This window comes from Drosophila pseudoobscura, chromosome X, assembly GCF_009870125.1.
Source record: "Drosophila pseudoobscura strain MV-25-SWS-2005 chromosome X, UCI_Dpse_MV25, whole genome shotgun sequence".
Classification (NCBI taxonomy): domain Eukaryota; kingdom Metazoa; phylum Arthropoda; class Insecta; order Diptera; family Drosophilidae; genus Drosophila; species Drosophila pseudoobscura.
In genome coordinates this window covers 45,516,852-45,530,194 of record NC_046683.1, presented here as the reverse complement: position 1 = coordinate 45,530,194, position 13,343 = coordinate 45,516,852, and the positions used below count along the sequence as shown (strand labels likewise).

The 13,343-nt window shown below is 45.7% G+C and overlaps 1 protein-coding gene across 3 annotated transcripts; it reads left to right on the top strand.

Moving 5' to 3' along the window:
- The first annotated feature begins 2,973 nt into the window (after window positions 1–2,973).
- Window positions 2,974–12,701, top strand: slif (cationic amino acid transporter slimfast). Of its 3 annotated transcripts, none has more exons than XM_015187311.2 (4): window positions 2,974–3,246; window positions 9,933–10,550; window positions 10,618–11,130; window positions 11,197–12,701. In XM_015187311.2, exons 2-4 carry the CDS (start codon window positions 9,935–9,937, stop codon window positions 11,901–11,903), a joined length of 1,836 nt encoding a protein of 611 aa, XP_015042797.1. In that variant the 5' UTR covers window positions 2,974–3,246; window positions 9,933–9,934; the 3' UTR covers window positions 11,904–12,701. The 3 variants fall into 3 exon arrangements, with proteins under 3 accessions (XP_015042797.1, XP_001353375.1, XP_033240111.1); XM_001353339.4 differs by lacking the exon at window positions 2,974–3,246 and adding an exon at window positions 7,724–7,907; XM_033384220.1 differs by lacking the exon at window positions 2,974–3,246 and adding an exon at window positions 7,724–7,924.
- Window positions 12,702–13,343: the final 642 nt, after the last annotated feature.

Genomic DNA, 13,343 nt, shown 5'->3' with positions numbered 1-13,343 from the left:
ATAATTTACGCGTACTCTATGGCCCCATAAAGAATTATGGGGCTGCTTTAAACTAGTATTTAACTGGTTTGAGCTCAGCCAAACCGCCAAACCGCCAACACCATTGATCATTTTATTACAGGTTGAATACTTCTCCGAATGAAGAGTTTCGAGTGGACTCTGGAATAAAGGTTCCAACTATAGCATTCGGCGATGGAGTTTTTTTTGAAAGACTTAACGTTCTAAGTAATTCTGTTTAGATCCTGTAGTTCTTATGATTATTGTACATTTGTATGTACATTCGGAATATACATAGATCATGGCCCTTGGATAAATGTCGCTCATGTGTTGTGTCCTCCCCAGTTCGTTTGGTGTAATAGTCGTTCATTGAAGCTGATTAAAAACGCAAATCGCAGTTAAACGACTGGCAGACAGTCTGGTCTAGTCTGTCTAGTTAATTACTGACTATCCCAGTAGCATACCTGCATACACCACTCATTTCCACACATACGAGTATTCGCGGAATAAAGACGTTTCCGCATTGGAGCGCCAAACGAAAAAAAAAAAAATAAATAAATAAAAAAGGCGAGAAATCACAAATCGCTGGGTGATAATTGTGTGTGAAAGTGGAATGAATCAGATGAAAAGAAAATAAATAAAATATCACTCGTTTTTGTCAATGGCTGGTACAATTAACGACAATTAAAAGCAAATTGTGTTAGGGCCGGGCTTAATTGAAGCACCAAGAAATTCGTGGCCGCTTCAGGTCTCCCCCATCAGCATCATTTGGAAAATTGCATAGGAAAATATTTTGCACAGAAGGAGGCGAGGTGTTCATGAAACGCTGCCCGGGGAAAACTAACCGAAATTTGGTCGTAATAATAATTTATGCAGAAATAGCCCGAAAGTGTGTTCTCTAATTTGCATGGCTTGTCGGCCGAAAGGAAAGGCGGAAAAGCCAAGGGGTGGCAGCGGAGGTGGGGCGGCCGTCGTGGCAGACTTTGATGCTGGAAACTTTTCTGCGGCTAATCACTTGTTAAGTAATTTGTTGCGGCATGTTCGGTAGCAAAAGGGTTGGATCCCCGGAGTCCGGAGTCCCGAGCCCGGAGCCCGCAGCCCAGAATATAGTACGATACGAAACCCTCGTAGACACATCCCCCACATCGATTGGTTTGGATTGGATTGGTATTTTCCCTGGGGCAAAGTTATTTGCATTGTTTAGAAGTTGTTGGGGAAATTGTTGTGAATATTAATATAAATACTTTTGCAATTTGCAAACACTGATTAAAATATGATGTCTGGCAAATTGACTTCAAAAGCTACTAATTCACGAATTCAAGAGATGAATAATTATTACCCACTGGAAATCCAATCGGTGGGGTAGGGTTGGCACCTCAGAGGCAAAGGCAATCGAATACTTGACGTATAAAACGGAAGTTATGTAAGAGTTCCATTAGCAGTTTCGCTTTCTGGATGGGATTGGGACTGGGATTGGGATTGGCCCCAGCCCCAGCCCCAGCCCCAGCCGCAGCCCCATCCCCAGCCTCAGCCCCAGCCCCATATGATGTCGAGCCCATTTCTGGTGTCTGGGTTTAATTTTAAATATTGCTAAATGAATAAATTAATTGAATAAAGGGGCAATCCAATTAGCAAGTTTTCAGCGCAAATGAGAAATCGATTCTTATATCGGAACATAATTTAATTATTATCGCAACACCCGACAACAGAGCCCTGCTTGGGGTTGTTTATAAATACATTACATTAATTTACCCACAAATAGATATTAATCATTCTAGTTGATTTTTTTTTTTTTTGCTTTGTGCAGCACATTTTTTTTCTTCTGAATTATTAACAATCTATGAAAAGCCACAAACAAGAATTCCGCTTTCATTTCTCAAAACAGCACAAAAACACATCATCAACAGACGGAAAATAGCTTCCGGCCAATTGAAATGAAATTGATAATCCTATTTCCCCGCCGCCACCCACCCACTCATCCATCCATCCATTCATTCGTCTATCCATTCATACCACCCACCCACCCTGCTCCCAACGTACAGCAAAATCATACAAAAAAATGACAAGGAATTAACAAAAAAAAAAGAAAAGAAAAAAGGCGATTAATGTCGGTAAATGGAGTTTTTCCTTGATTTTTTTGTTTGGCTTACCTCCGAATGCAATTATGCAATAAATGCTTCACAATGTTTGCACAACTTTTTAATTATAAATGTTGAATTGCTAATTTGAAATGCGGCGAATGCAAATCCGCGGACGGCTTGAGGGACCTAGGCCCCGTCTCTATATACTGTACTAAAGGTGTATGTACTAAAGTTAGTGGCTGCAGTTTAATTGCAGCTTACATCGGGCCGTGATAGCCTTAGCCCATTTTCCATGAAGCGTGGCCGCACCCGGGGGAAAAACCGCCCACTGCCCGGGTGAGCCCCACCGACCAGGTGTGGGCTGTTGTGTCTATAATTTGATCGTTTGGAAAACTCACGCACTTGCATAATTAAGTTGCATGATAAAGGTGGAGAAAGAGTGGAACATTGGGGAATTTGAAAGTCTTAACATATATATTCCAGATCTGATCTGATCCGATCTGTTCCCTGATGATCGTAGCCGTCTCTAGAGTCTAGACACATCTCCTGGCTATCACTCGTAGAGCTGAGGCACTACTGGTGACAAAATGATGTTGAGTTGCTCCTAGCTCAACCAGCAAACATGTGTATCATATGATGTTTATGATCTCTCGATCATATCGGTGTTTGTCTAATTAATGAATCTAATCTCCTACTGTTCTAGGGTTAATACACCTTCAGCGATGCAATGCCATCACTACGAATCAATAACTGTAAACAGATCTATTTCCATTCCGCTCTGGCACACGTCGTACACCATCTCATCATCAGCGCACTCTCCCTCCTCTTCTCTCGTCTGGTTATTGGATTTCCTTTCACCTGCTCCTTCGCCCGCGCTAACTCTCTGCGGTTCCAGATCTTAATTGCTGTTTGTTTAGCGTAATACAGATTGCAGAGCGGTGCGCGCCGGGAGAGCAGTACGTGTTTGATAAATTAATGTTTTTTTCGTGCCTTTGCGTTGCTTCGATCTGTTTCGATTTTAAGTATAAAATAAGGCGCGAATGATATACGGATAATACTTCGATTAAAGTGTCGTCGCGTGACTGTCGTTTCAGTGATTTTCTCTGTAATCTTTCCATATAATATAGCCCGAAACGAATCTGCAACGGAGGGCACTACCTACACCACGGTAATTCCGGTTTCAGAGAGTTTATACATATGTACATACTTTCGGCGGGTTCTTCTTGCCTTTTTTTTAAATTTTTTATCCACAATTTCGGTTCTTCTTTATTGTTTTTATATTACGGCTCGGACTTTCCTTTTGATTTTGTATTCCACGCATTTTTTTCATAAATGACATCATTTTAAAGTCATTTTTTGTGTTTTTTTTTTTTTGGTTTAAAGAGAGATGTACACCAACATATGTATGTGTTAGTGATATTTATTGTACGTCTGTAGTGCTTTGTTTTGTTTTTTGTATTTTTGGAGTGTTTGTCTATGGACTGGAAGGTCACCCACCGCAACATCATTAACGACTTCAAAATAGAAGTGGAGCTCCATTAAATGCTGATCTATTCGAATCGAATAACGATCATTTATTTGGCCTAAGCTTAAAACCGGGTTGCCTTCCGGCATTGCATTCCGGATTCATACAGCCACCCTCTCAAAGTACTTGCTATCACTTACTTGCCGCAAAACACTAACACTCTTCGAATATGGCCCAATGATAACTTGAAAGGAACAGGCCACGCCACATAGCAACTGGGGATTGCACAAACACAGAAACCACAATAGCAGTAGCAGAAACAGAAACTGATTAACTTGACCGATAAAATAATCTTGTCAGGGTTTAGGTGGAGATTTCGTTGCGTTTCGGCCAATACAGAAATCTCTATCAACAGACTACAAGTCATATACATATATGTACATAAGTATGTAGGTATATATTATTTCTGAGAATTACGAGCACGAGTCATGAGCCAAACATTTCCAATTGAAAATGTGTGCACTCCAAACGGTATCTGAGAGGGCTTTTACATTGTAATAGCTGATTTTGATTGTGAAAGTAGAGATGCAACATTCTTCAAACATTCTTAAACGATTATCCGGATTGCAATTGAACCAGAGAGCATTATGTGGCCAGAGGCAGCAGTCAGAAGTCAGCAGTGAGCATCCCCGACTCTCGGTATTCCATTTGAGTTGGTTTTGAGAGCGCCCCCACACAGATTTCCATCACCATAATTAGCCCGGCTGAGTAACTGCCTTGCTGGCGACTGCCTTTTGCGAATGTCAAGTCAAGAAAAGTTCCCCACCAAACCAGTCGAATAAAAAATGCAGCCGCATGCGGCGCGCTTCAAAGTCACAAACAATTTGCAAGCCACACTGAGCACTCAACAAGCCGCATTAAAATACAGCCCATTGTTGTGGCACCCATCTCCCATCCCCAAACTCCAACCAACCCCCAGACGCAGCCGCAGCGGCAGCGGCAGCCCACCGACAATCCAATCCTCACCTGACAACCAGCTAATAAAAATTGTTAATATTATGAAGTACGGCACAATGTTCTACTCCAGTCAAATTGAAACTTTTCGAAACAAACGAGCAAAACAGCGCAAAAATAACCATTCATACTCGAGTATAATGCGGCTACTGTGCATTGTGCATATAACATTTAGGATTCTCCAGCGGGTTCAGTGACTCTCGGAGTGTAATAATGAGAGAAGTCGCTGGGGAAAAAAGGGGGTACAAAAGTAATCTCCGTAATTATGGATGGGTGAATGGGCAGAATCCTATCAATTGGTCCCAATTTGGCCAATATACAGAAATGGCTGCTAACAGCCCGGAAAAGATGGCATTAGAAAGGTGGACGTACAACAACAGAAGACACTCCACTCTTCACTTATCAATGGCGACAATTCAATGTCTCTTCATTTGTACATTCTCCGTGTCAACATAGACGTCGACATCCTACCGGCCAGATAACGCTCCCCGTGCCGTGCCAGCCATTCCATTTCATGAAGATAATGTGAAGCAAACTGGGGCGATATTCATAGTCTCTCTGCCTATCTCTAGCTCTCCGTCTCTCTGGCTATCAGGGGGAAACACAACATGGGAATCGCTCATTCGAGCCATGGAGAGTGCAGCTATTAGCAGCTCTTATCTCGAGGGGTCTTGCCAAATGGATGAGGGCCTACTTTAATTGCATCAGATATACGGAGACGTATGAAATTATATGGCCCCGCAGGCCGACTTTGCACTAGGCCGACACATGGAGTGCCTCTTCTCGGCTTTACGAGTGTTTTCTACTACGTCAAGAATTCTCGGGCGATTAATCTCCTCTCCAAATGTGTCTGGCCTCCAGAGAAAGATAATGTCCACGATTATGTTCCCAAAAATTCTGGCGATTATACAAATTTTGGCTAATTTTTATGGACCGTCTGGGAGGCGTTATAAATCTCCAGCTGATGCGATCTACTAGAAGACCTACCACGAAATAAAATTGGCAAAAAAATATTTATAATCCTCTTTGCTAATTGTGGGTCATAAAAAGGAATTGCAAAGTGCGTAAATAAATATTTCTGGAAGTATGTATGCTTCAAACGACAGTAGAAGAACTATTCAAATGGGAGAAAATTCCTAGGCATTCAAATGTTTTCCACGGCACGGGAAAGGAAATCGTAAAATTCAGTCCCCAGTTGAGCGATGCGATCATAAATTAAAGCGGGTAAACAAATATTGGACAATGTAGGACTCATAAATCGATTGATTGGGCACTGCACTCGTACTCGTACTCGTTTTCGTACAATACCAAAGATATCGCTTTATATATGTTCCACAAAGTCAGCGAAAATTGTTGTTTTGTTGCGGGTCTACAATTATCCATGGGGCTTAACGACCATATACCGCGAAAAAGGTGTGAAAATGTTTATCAAAGAGTTGCTCAATGGGAAGATCAAATATTTGTAAGTAATCGAACATAAATTAGCGCTCAATTAGGCCATCTTTTGGTCTGGCACCGATTTATCAAACAAAAGTGACGTCACAGAACGACGCTTCTGACGTCAAAATGTCTCGGAAAGAAGTGTTAACTGAAAATGGAGTGGTACCACTGGACCACTGGTCTCCAAATAGAGACGTTTGGGACCTATCGTTAGTCACAAGCCACATCCCATACCATCCCGTCCCACCCACCATTAAAAAGATTTCAAATCGTACTTTCGAACTCGAGTTTCGTATCTGTGGATATGTTTCACTTGGGGGGATTCATGATGCAGCAAACTAGGCCTACTACTTACCACATATAGCTACTATAGACCGACAAAACGAGATTTTCAGATGTTTGCGGCGACTCCGTGATTTGTTTTTCAAGTTTGACTAGACCGTCGTCACCTCCCCACAGCCCCACGGCCCAACAGCCCCACAGCCACCGTCACAGCCACCACCACCACCACCGCCACCACCACCGCCACCGCCCCCGCCACCGCCGCTGGCATAGCGGTCTCCCCAGCCGGTCTCCGTATGGCTGGCTGCGTGGCAGACACACTGCTTTGGGCCGAGCTTTTCACTCGATAAGTATTTTGACAAGTCATTGGTCTGGCCCGAGGCTGCGTCTCCGCTTCTAGCCAGACTTTGGCGCTAATGGTTTCTACGGGAAGGGGACGGGAGGAGAAGGACGTGGTGCTGGTCAAAGTCGCATTTCATTCGATTGGTATGGAAAATAACCGAGGTAAATGTGAAAACTGCTTGGCCAGCTTCAAGATTTCGTAAGGCTGAATGTTAGGGTCTCTCAGCAGCGCCTACAACTGCTTCCAGAACGATCGGAATCGTACGAGCAGGCCGTCGCAAGGCCTCTTTGGATGGCGCTTCCCCCCACCGCCCAACTGTGTCAAGGTCGATCGGCAGGCGCTTCAGACCACGTCTCGTAGTAGGTCTCGATCAGTGTCAAGCGGGTACAACGGCCTGCATTCTAAACGAAGCCGCTTACAAGTGTTACACTCTGCATTCATGGCCTGGCCTGCCCCTCGATCAGTGGCAAGATATAGACAGGTAGAGCGCGCATTTTTCGGGCTACGGACGTGTCTGAATGTTCAGCGAGCGAGCGAGCGAGCGAGCGGTTATCAGAATACCCGAAAGTGGGCTGTAAATGTGTTGAAGTACAGTGATATGTGGCAGCCACAATTGCTAACGACTCTCGTCGAGGGCTGGCTAATCAATGGCACGAGCGCTGACAGTCGGCCCGCAATAGTCGTAAAACAATGGCCCAATGGCTGGCTTATCGGGCTGTGACGTCAGGAATGTGTGGATGAAGAACGATTAGGCCCATCTGCTAATACCTATAGCAGTTATTATCGGTGTGCTATTTATTGTATACATTTATGTAATTGGGAGTTCAACATTCGGTTTCAAGTGCGAATCGGGACTAAGGCCCGCCCGATCGCGCTCTCGCTGGCAAATCCGATTTGAACCGGAAACATCGTCGCCCTGCGAAATGCCTGCGATATCGTTGTCGGCGCCGTCGTCGTCGTCGTCGTCGTCGTCGCTGCTTTCGTTTGGGAAAAAGTTGTTAACAATATTTTTGCCGACGCGTCGGGGGCCAGAAGTAGCAGCAGCAGCAGCAACAGCAGCAGTGAGCAGAGCGTCAAAAGCGAAATCCAAAGCTTTAACCGTTCCACCGCCAGCGGCCCACGATCAGAAACACTTTGGAGCGCGTCGCGCGCGGTAACTTGATCGGCAGTTAGTTAGTTTTTTTCCACGCAAAGATTTCCCACCGAGAGTCTCGAGTGTGACCAAAGTGAAACGGTGCGCCTTTTTTTTTGACTTGAACCCGCCAGAAAAGAAACGAGGGAAAAAGTATGTGCAAATGACAGGTGATGCGAGTATTGTAGTATATCGGGAGACGGTCCCCATCCGCCAGAAAGGACTCCTCCTCCTCGCGCTCCTTCTTTCTCGCGCTAATCCCAAGAACCCAGCAAGCAAGCGAGCAGCCAAATCCCACCTAATTAGTGGGGGTCTTATTTATACGACCAAGTCCCGAACCGACCTAAAACAAAGAGAATGATCATAAAGTATACAATATGCGGTGCTTATAAAATTGTGCAATTTATAATTGCAAACTGCCTAAACCCAAAGTGTGCTTTTATCAAGGGAACAACAAAATAACGAAATAAAAAAATATAATAAAAAAAATACTAAGAGGCATGCGGCACGTCCCGGCCGGGCCGGGCCGACTCCCAGCTGACCGACCACGCAGTGGCATCATGGCAGCATGGCATCATCTTTGGGTTTTCGGCCTCAGATCCAACACTGGATTACCTCCCCACCCCCCTAAAATATGTCTCGCACTTTGCATAAAACTCGATCTGATATTCTGTCGCCATTGCCATTATATATCGAGCTGTCTGTTCCCATGACAGATTCGAATTAATTGGTCATTGAGTGACCTATAAACTAGTCGCATACCTAATGTCGGATAGCCGACCTTCGCACAGATGATTTAACATTAACATCACGCAGTCCTCTACCTCTCGGGAACAGACAATTTAATTTTTTTAGTTTTCCAGCCTTTGTCCGATAGATAAGGCATCGGAAACAGGTATTGGCTCTTGGCGATTTTGAAACTAAACTGGGACATGTGTGTGTGTGTGTGTTTGCGGAAAATCTTGAGGAAAAGCGAAAGCCTCGCGATCGCTATCTAGAAAGAATGAATGAGCCCACTTTCGCTGGGCTGTCCTTGAAATCAACGAGACTCTTCAGTGGTCTATTAGTACCCACATTAACACCGATTTCTCGTGCTAATCAGCCTTTCAATCACTCAACCGCAACCCGATAAGATAACACACCAGGCGTGTGCTCATCGAGAGCCCAATGGCAGGGAGGCTTATCTGGATTACTAAGGGGTCGAAAATATTACACTTTAAACCCGAATTGGGGGTTGGGTAAAACCAAATCGTACCATAGAAAATGGCTAATTGATTGGCCCGATTGGGACAAGACATTGTAAACAGTAGACATATCGGCAATATATGGCTTGTGCCTGCCGGAGTGAGTGTTGATAACCGATAAATCGGCGGGATTACATTCCAGGAATACAGGTGTACCTGTAGAATACCTCTTCGACTAAGTTTCGTACATGGTTTAATCTGTGCACATAAATAATCATCTATTGAGCGATAATAGCGTTTCTAACTGGGCAAATCAGTTGGAGCACAACTCGAGAGATGGTGAAATCGAGCCTAGCTATACATCTCATACTTATATGTATACGTATATGTGTGGGCGTGTGGGCTATATGCCCTTAGTAACTATATCTATATGGCTCGGAAGATTGCGGAATAGTTGTGACCGTTCTGTTACATTATATGACTTTGTATTCCTGATTTGATTTACTAGCTCACAAATCAACTGCTATACTATATTTTAGACTGTCATCACGTTTTGTACTGGTTATAAACTGCATACATATGTGCATACTCGTGTTCTCGTAAAAGCCAGGGAAAAAATGCCCAAGTGACAGTCGTCGGAGTACGTTCAACAGACATTAATTATATGTGCATATGTTATTGCTCTTTCGCCGACCTGTTCCCAGTAACGAGTTACTACTCCGCAGTGAATCACAGTGCCACAAAAAAAAAAACACAAGAAAAACAGACATCAAATGTTATTAGGGATGGCGGATCGGGGATTCTATCGACACAGACCGGGAACACAGCTCAGCTCTGTTTCTCTATCTTTTGTCACAGCCGCTTTGGAGAGCCACTTGTCGAGATATGCTAGTCTAGCCCCAACCCAACCCATCTGTCGCGATAAGATATGCTAGTCAATTGGAACATGACCTGGACAATATCTAACCGATCTGTTTTCTTACTGAACTTTTAGTAATGGCGAAATTCTGGAATGCACTCACCCGCCGCAAAACGGACGACGTCAACGAGGGCGAGTCCCAGCTGGCGCGTGTCCTCAATCTCTTTGATCTTACGGCCCTGGGCGTGGGCAGTACTCTGGGACTGGGCGTCTATGTCCTGGCCGGACAGGTGGCCTACAACATTGCCGGTCCGGCGGTGACCATTTCATTCCTGATCGCGGCCGTCGCATCGGCCTTTGCGGGCATCTGCTATGCGGAGTTTGCCGCTCGCGTGCCCAAGGCAGGAAGCGCCTATGTGTACAGCTATGTGACCATTGGCGAGTTTGTGGCCTTCACCATTGGATGGAATCTAATCCTGGAGTATGTCATCGGCACTGCTTCCGTGGCGCGCGGCCTGAGCGGCTACTTTGACGCGCTGATCGACAACAACATGTCGAAGGCGCTGAATGAATCGATGCACATGGATGTGGGCTTTTTGGGCGACTATCCGGACTTTTTGTCCTTCGGGATGGTCTTGCTGTTGGCCGGAATCTTGGCATTTGGCGCCAAGGAGTCCAGTTTCCTGAACAACATCTTCACTTGCGTCAATCTAGTCACGATCTGCATTGTTCTGGTGGCCGGAGCCATGAATGGTGAGTGGGATGCTCGTGATTTCCCGTGGACGTCTGATCCTCATTTATGTGTATTCCTTCCGTACAGCGAATGCCGATAACTGGCGCATTCCCCAGGACCAGGTGCCCGAAGGATTCGGCACTGGTGGGTTCATGCCGTTCGGCCTTGCCGGAGTGATGGCGGGAGCGGCCAAGTGCTTCTTCGGCTTCGTGGGATTCGACTGCATTGCCACCACGGGCGAGGAGGCCATCAATCCCAAGCGCAACATCCCGCTCTCGATCGTCATCTCGCTGATCATCATCTTCCTGGCCTACTTCGGGGTCTCCACGGTGCTGACGATGATGCTTCCGTACTACCTGCAGGACAGGGACGCCCCTTTCCCGCACGCCTTCGACGTCGTTGGCTGGATCACAATCAAGTGGATCGTGACTATCGGAGCGGTGTTTGCCCTGTGCACCAGTCTCCTGGGAGCCATGTTCCCACTGCCCCGCATCCTCTACGCCATGGGCAACGACGGCATCCTCTTCAAGCGGCTCTCCAAGGTGCATCCCTACACGAAGACGCCCCTTATAGCCACCATTGTCTCGGGAATCTTTGCCTGTGAGTTGAGCGGTTTGAAAATGGATTTGAAAGGAGTGATTTCTGACCTTTAATTTTTCCTGACAGCCATCATGGCCATGCTGTTTAATCTGGACCAGCTCGTGGACATGATGTCCATCGGTACCCTGCTGGCCTACACCATCGTGGCCATTTGTGTTCTGGTCCTGCGCTACCAGGACGAGGACATGACCAAGCTCGTGTCGGTGAAGGCCCCAAATGTGTTCCGGCAGTTCTTCAACGGCCATTCATATCGGGAACCCAACTCCTTGACCTCTAACATCACCAAGGTCGGCATCGTGGTCTTCGCCGTCGTGTGCCTGGTGTGGTGCTCATTGCAGAAGGCATTTGACCTTGACAGTACCGGTGGCATAGTGTCGCTGAGCCTGGTGGGCGTCGTACTGATCCTCATCGGCGTGGTCATTGGAATGCAGCCAGTGTCGACCATTGAGCTGACCTTCAAGGTGCCGCTGGTGCCGTTCGTGCCGTGCCTGAGTGTCTTTGCCAACCTCTACCTGATGTTCCAGCTGGATCTGAACACCTGGATTCGATTCCTCATCTGGATTGTGATTGGCTATGTGATCTACTTCTGCTATGGGCTGCGCAACTCCACACAGATATCCAGGAATCGCAACCACGCCGAGGTAGCGGCCAATGCCTTGCAGCAGCAAAGCAACAATTATCTTGGCCAGCACGAGAACCGCGCCTTTGAGCCCGACTTTAAGGCGGAAAATGGCGTCAAGCTGCCGCCGTTCGAGTACTCCGAAAAGCTTTAAGCCCGCAGAAGCAGCCGAAGTATTATAGGTCCCCTTTTTTTTACCCGACAGCGCACTTTTTCAGCTTGAACTTCATTTACTCCTCGACATTTTCTCTTGAATAGAACAAAGACTCTTGCCTTCCTAGCTAGCACGTGTATGTGAGAGAGATGAATAGATTGCGCATAAAAATTAAATGGATCCGCACACCCACCCCCACTCTTCCATCTATCCCCCCCCCTCCGACCCCGTCTTATCTGTCCCAGCGGATCTGTTATTTCTATGCGCCACACACGCTTCGTAAGCGACTTCTAGAGAGAGCTCCAGTACCAGACTCTGTTTAACCATTTCGCCATTTTATTACCATTTTACGTATACTTGATTATCCGACCAACAACTATTTTTTTTAACTCTTTAACTGTTTGCTCCGCTAACCCCTGAATCCCTGAGTCCCCTTCGCAATGCCCCATTTTGTTGTGATATTTGTAAATATGTATGCCCCCCATATAACATATGTATATGTATATGTACTGTATAGATCTATAATGAATGATCCCATATTTGTATATTTTTTGTCACAATTAATGTAAATGAAATACTGTAGCAAACTAGCCAACTACTATTTTATATCATCGCAGATGCCTGCTCGTGCAACCTGTACCACCATAAGCTGCACTTAGTATTTAAGCTCTTTAGCTGCTAAGCCTTTACTTTCCTTTCCACAATTGTTAATACTTTGCCAAAACACCAGAAACCAGATACGAATTTTGCCCACTTGCTTGTTTAATAAAATCCAAATGTTGTTCATCACAAAACGGATGAGATATTTAATTGAAATTGCTGTCTTAATGGTTTAATGGTTTGTTTGTGCCGGGATTATGCGTGTACCTATGTTGCTGCACAAAGTATTTATCCAGGAACAGCGCAACGAAATAAAGGAGTACAGTCCCCAGAGCGTAGAAACTTCTTCATGAGTGCCATATCCTTATGCGTCTGTTTCAGGCTCTCACAAACTTTGCAGCCTCTTCCATATGCATTTCTGCTTTTTTTGTTGGCAACTGTTGGACTGGACTCCGACTGCGATTGCGACTGCGACTGCGACTCCACACTGTTTGCTAACCAGCTTAGTTAAATGCCAAAGAATCTGGACCCCACACCGCTGTTTTGGCCTGCTCCTCCGCCTCCTCCTCCTCTAATTTCTAAGCCTGGGGAAACTTGAAGAGTAAATAGTCGGAGCGGGTCGAAAAAATTCGCAACTCAGAGCCAAAAAGCCAGACAAAAGTTGCTTGGGATAATGCAAGCAAACAGAGGAGACCCTACCCACCCCCACTCTTACACACACACACACACACACACACACATTCGAATACGAGTACGAATGGGGATGGGGATCCTGAATATGCCAAGTGGAGGATTGGTTGAGCAGCAGGGATGGTCGACAAAGGCGTCCACTGAGAAAAT

What these genes read in the sequence shown, in the direction of transcription:
- slif (XM_033384220.1), top strand. An exon ending in GGTGGCCGGAGCCATGAATG is followed by an intron (nt 10,551 to 10,617) that starts GTGAGTGGGATG and finishes CCTTCCGTACAG; the next exon opens with CGAATGCCGATAACTGGCGC. An exon ending in TGTCTCGGGAATCTTTGCCT is followed by an intron (nt 11,131 to 11,196) that starts GTGAGTTGAGCG and finishes TTTTCCTGACAG; the next exon opens with CCATCATGGCCATGCTGTTT.